Below are 6,000 nucleotides of genomic sequence, written 5' to 3'. Positions count from 1 at the left end.
GTCCAAGGTACATAGGACCCTTCCCAGTGATCCAGCGAATAGGACCAGCACCAAAAGAACTAGCCGGGGTACATGACGTATTTCATGTATCCAACCTTAAGAAATGTTTATCTGACGAGTCCCTGGTTGTACCTCTTCAAGATATAAAGGTAAATGAAAAATTGAAATTTGTTGAGAAACCGCTCCAAAAAGAAGACAAAAAGGTCAAGTTTCTCAAGCACAATAGACTAGTACTGGTCAAAGTCAAATGGGATTCAAAAAGAGGACCAAAGTACTAGAATCAGAAATGAAGCGGAAATATCCTTACCTGTTTTTGTAAATCTCAAGGACGAGATTTTAAATAAGGTAGGGAGGATGTAAGGACCTGCAAAAATGTCCCCAAACGACCCGTAAGTAGAAACCCGGACCCCTAAAACCCCAATCCATATAAAAAACCAAGAAATTCAGATTTTCTGGTCGCTCGCGGGCCGCGTAAGACTTAAGCTAAGCTTATGCGGGCCGCGATAGGTTGAAGATCTTCGGATAAGCGTTCAGGCCATGTGTCAGACACGTGGCGAGCCTACGCGTGACAAGCTAGCCCTAGCCGTAGCTAGGATGGCCCTCACGGGCCGCGTAAGATTGTATTAGAGTTTACGCGGGCCGCGACAAACTCAAAATTTTGCTATAAATTGCTCGTGCATGGGGCTTTCATCTGTGTTTAAAAAATTTACTCTAAAACGAAGTATACTGCTCAAATTTGAAATTTTAAGTAGGGAAACGCTGCTACGAGTACAGGGTATTAACTCGATCACTGCTACGATACAATGTCCGATCGATTGAACCGATTCGATGGATGTTTAAGTGCTGCCCAAATTCGGGCTATACTTTGTCATTCGTCATGAGGGTTTTGATTTCGTGAGTTTATCATAAATGTTGTATTAAGTTACTGACCTAGTTTCGTGTGCATTGTTATTTAACTAGGTTACGAGGCTAAATCAATAGGCAAAGTTCTATCCAACTAAACTTGCAAAGTGAGTCATTCTCTTTTTATCAAAAGTGTTTTACAATACCTCAAATTATTTTCCAGTTATATTTTACAGGGGGTAAGTCTTTGTTATCTTAAATTACTGGCAGTAAGTGGGGTATTGTGCACATTACTATTGTTCTCTCTCGTTTAGGTGGACGAACTTAAACAGAGATAATCATCATTATTGGGTGAAAGGACCCAATAGTGGTATGACCATCGTCACCAGGGGGTGTCACTGGACTAAATAATTATAAGATAGTGGCAATTGTAATCGCTCTTAGTCCTATAATTTATAACAATGTGTCGTTTTGTGCAAAATGAATGACTCGCCAGTAGTATTTCCCCGCTGATAAATTTTTTCACGTAATTTACTGTGAACCAGGAAAAGTGTCGCATCGCGCACCAACTTGATGAATGTGGCTCAGTAAATAAACTAAATAAACATGTTTTGTAAAACAGGGAATTTCCTCGTGAACTTCCTTTATTGTAAATTATGGGGTTTGTTCCAAAATGTGAAATAAAATAATTGGGGATTTTCAGTTTAAAAGATACTGTTAAAATTTCCGCTGCCAAATAATACACCAATACCACGGGTTTCTGTCCCGCTGCTTTTGGATCGGGTAATACCGGGCCGATGGCCGTGACACTACCCAATGCATCTTTTTTTCTTCTAAGGAACCGCCCCAAAGGAAATTTTTGATCATTGATTTTAGTTCGCCAATAACCGTCTTAGCAGCTTTATAAAGCGAGAAGTAGTACGTAGGTAAGCATTCCATAACAGATTTTATGATGACCACCCGACCCCCAATAGACAAGAGATGAGATTTTCAATTTGCCAATCGATCCCGAAATGTCTCTATGACCGGTTTCCAACTGTTAACCTGTTCATGTTGGCACCCACGGTAAGACCAAGGTATTTGAAAGGCCGACTCTCCGGTTTACAACCTATAACATTAGCCATATCCCCTTTCTCAGCCATGCCCACTCCAATACCATAAAGATTCGATTTGTCTAAGTTTATTTTAAGCCCCGAACAAATATGAAAACACCGCAGGATTCTGACGATATTAATTACCTCGTTCCTCGACCATTCACCCATGACGATAGCATCATCCGCGTACAAGAGGTGAGAGATAGCCGGCCTACCATTAGGGGTAACAATACCATTAATAGCTCCCGCTTCTTTGGCATTCTCGATCTTTCATGATAAGACCTCCATGACTACCAAGAAAAGGAATGGCGAAAGCGGATCACTTTGTCTTAAACCTTTTTCGCATTTAAAAGTGAAGGTAGGGGAGCCGTTAACTAACACAACCGAGTTAGCCGACTTAAGAATTCCCCGCACCCATTCACACCACTTGATATGAAAACCCATTTGACCAAGAGCGTTCCCCACAAAATTCCAATTCACATTATCATATGCCTTCTCGAAGTCAATTTTAAGAAAAAGGCTTTAGTCTTCCTCTTTTTAATCCAAGAAATCAACTCGTTAACGATGAGGGGGCCATCCAGAATGAATCTTCCTTTAAGAAAAGCTGATTGAGATTCCGAAATAACGCCATCCAAAACCGTCCTAATGCGATTGGCTAACACTTTAGACAGAGCCTTGCTTATGACACCCAGTAAATTAATAGGCCTGTAATTATTTAGTGTAACTGGATCGGGCACTTTAGGAACTAGGCAATAAACGAGGAACCACTACCTAAGTTGATATCACCGGAGCTATGGAACTGAGCAAAGATTCTGATAAAATCCTCTTCAAAAAGCTCCCAAAAAGACTTGATAAATCTGAAATTCATACCATCTGGGCCCAAGGCCCTATCGTCCCCACACTCGAAGATAGCCTCTTTAATTTCCTAGGCTTAAAATGCTTTGATTAACCGGTCTCTATCCATCTCCAAAATTTTCTTAATGTTATTGCACATAACCGAAGGCCTGTCGAAGTGAGGTTCTTTGAATTATCTTGGAAGAACGAAAGAACCTGTTTCTTGATCAACGACGGTTTTGAGCACCAATCCCCATTAATAGAAAGACCATGAATCAAATTAGAAGCTTTCCTGCAATTAATCAAAGCATGAAAAAACTTGGAATTTTCATCCCCCTCGATCGCCCATTTCAAACCGGCATGTTGCTTAATATCCAATTTTTTTCTAAATTCCACCCCTTTAACTATTTTCCTGTTCTCCGAGATAACCCATTCTTCTTCCTCCGTGAGATCTCTCGATTCCATATCATTTTCCAGCTTTTCCAACTCCTCTAACGCCGTTCTTTCAGTTTCGTTTTCTTTCAAAAGGAAGTTATCTCTCCACGTTTTCAACCGAGATCTAATAGATGCAAACTTGGCCGTAAGACTAGCATCGGCCGGGTCAAAAGGCACGAATCTATCCACTGCCTCCCTAACGGCTTCCTCGAAACCCAGCTTCCCAATCCAAGAACTAAAGACCCGAAATGGCCGTGGACCAAATTTGAGATCCACTAACTCTAACAAGATAGGACAATGATCCGAGAATCTACTTTGGAGCACCCTGACACATGCCGAAGGCCAAGTGTTGAAAAACTCAGAACTAACCAGAAACCGGTCGAGCTTACTAAGCTTCTTCCCATTATCCCTTATGCAAGTAAACTTCCTGCCTTGCATAGGATACTCCAGCAAGTCGTTGTCGAAGATAACTTTATTGAAATTGTCAGCACATACCTGTTTAAACTTTGATTTTTTCCTTTCTTCTTGAAATCTAACCGCGTTAAAATCCCCAACCACAACCCACTTACTAACTGAAGGAGTTATCAGATCCGAAAGCTCCATCCAAAGCTGTCGTTTCGCCACAGTATTTTGAGGGGCATAGACATTCATTAAGTTAATAGGCTCCCCATCACCCACCAAATGGCCCTTCATTAAAAAGAAGCATCTGTTCTGAGTGACACTATCAATTTTTAAGAATACAAGGATCCCACAGCCAGATAAGACCCCCTGATAAACCAACTGAGTCGACACTCGCAAACTCGAAATTATTGTTACCCCAATAACCGGCCAATGCCGATCTCACCACCACCACAGTCTTAATCTCTTGAATTGCAATAGCCCCAATTTTATAAGTTGAACTTAGCTCTCTAACCCAAGTAGCTTTCGAATCCCCAGCAATCCCTCTAATATTTAATGACAGAAAATTCATTGTAAAACAACGTTCATACCTTCTCCTCTGATCGCTTCGCTGATAAAGTCATTGTGATTGTCCAGGTCAACACCCACAATCTTCCCCATTTGAATAGTAGCCTCGATCTCCTTGGGATTCAAAAGAGTCTCTAACCACCTCCGATAGTACTTCCCCCATGTCGCTACTGCCTTTGGGACTTCCGTCATCGACTACCGATGTCTTAGTATAAGCATCCACCACTGTTGGCCTGTCAATAGGAGCTTCTTCCAAAGGGGAGGAATAATTATTTTCAGACGTGTTAACGTTCAAGTCAAACCTAAACTCCTCATCCTCCCTAACCCTCTTCCTGGGCCTTTCTACTGAGGTTGGGCTTGAGATTCCAGGTTGGGTATACCTTTTGTTCCTGGGCTTGATTTTATACACTCTTTTTTGGGCCTTAAATTCTGATCCACTGAGTTAAAATAATAAACTTCCTTAACATTATTTTTCTCTTTACCGCACTGAACATGGACCCCACCTTTATCTAATATCGACTCCCTTACAGTTGTGGAAACTCCATCCTCTCTTCCCAATCCCAAAAAAGTAGGATCATGATTATGACACGAAAACTGGGCTTCCTTAAAAACTACCTCGGGGCTCGAAACTTGTGACCTCCCAGAAATCCTATCCGCTATCTCTTTGTCGCTTTTTTCTCTTACCTCCTGCATGGGAATGTAATCTGCATGGGGAGAAGCAACCAAAAATTCCGGCGACTCCCTACCTCCTCCCCCATCATTCTTACCCGACGACCCTTCGTTATCCATGTTCCGGGGATTCGACTCGGTGTCGATCGGAGCTGAAGCCATCGGCGAACGACCAGCTGGTCCCAAATCTTCTTTGTTCTCCAAACAGTCTGGAACCCAAACGTTGTGCTCCTCTTCCACCCATATCCTGAATGATCTGTTATTCCACCTTAACGTGACACTTTCTTTGATCTTGTTAACTTCACCCACTAACACCCCCACTCTGCTGACCGATAAGTCAAGGTCTTCTTCCACGAACTTTGGAAGATGAAGGATCTTCCCAAATAACTCTCCGATCTGAACCATAACATCAGACTCATACAGGTGAAGGGGAACACCACTAAGCTTGAGCCAGGCTATTCTTTCTAAAGGAAGAGACTGTCCACTCCAAGTGTCAAGTTTAGAAAACCACGGACCCTAGATAATCTTTGAAGCCAAAATTTTTTTTGCTGATACCTCATCATGAAACGATATGAGTAACGACAAACCCCCTAAGTATTGAACGTTAGCGACAACGATCTTAGCAATAGACAACAATCTTTCGAAGTCCACCAGCGTCTCTATGTCCACAGTCTTTCCCACCAAAGCCAAACCAAACATGTTCTTGAAGGCCGACGTTCTGTCCGGCACTATAATGACCTTCTCCGGCTCCACCTTGGAACCATCTGCAAGACATCCTGAATCATACCTGAACCATCCGAAACTCTAGCCTTCCCGACCACATCTCTGTAGCTTCTGACATCTCTAAGTTCGTTAGGACCTCCGCTGCAAGCTTGACCCGGAGCCTTGGCACTGTTCTTCTTGACCTCTGGCCGATCTGAGAACCCTAAATTTTCCAACGCATACCTGGCCACATTGATCTTTAATCTATAATCACCCATCTTGACCCCCCTTAAATTCTTTATCAGTTCCTTCCTCTCTCTGACCTCTACAAAACTTACAAAACCAAACCTATTGCCATCTTTGTCCCCCCCCCCCTTTTTTTTGCAACGGACATGCCCGAAATATCTCCGAAACCTTCCAAACACTTCCTTAGGTCCCAGGATGAACAACCATCCGG

The 6,000-nt window shown here is 42.5% G+C and overlaps 1 protein-coding gene across 1 annotated transcript; it reads right to left on the bottom strand.

The window, feature by feature from the left end:
• Positions 1–2,882: 2,882 nt before the first annotated feature.
• Positions 2,883–3,857, bottom strand: LOC110934122. Its single transcript, XM_022177312.1, has one exon. The coding sequence runs from the start codon at positions 3,855–3,857 to the stop codon at positions 2,883–2,885; it is 975 nt and encodes a 324-aa protein (XP_022033004.1).
• Positions 3,858–6,000: the final 2,143 nt, after the last annotated feature.

This window comes from Helianthus annuus, chromosome 2 (assembly GCF_002127325.2).
Source record: "Helianthus annuus cultivar XRQ/B chromosome 2, HanXRQr2.0-SUNRISE, whole genome shotgun sequence".
NCBI classification, from domain to species: Eukaryota; Viridiplantae; Streptophyta; class Magnoliopsida; order Asterales; family Asteraceae; genus Helianthus; species Helianthus annuus.
This window is presented reverse-complemented; position numbering and strand designations above follow the sequence as displayed.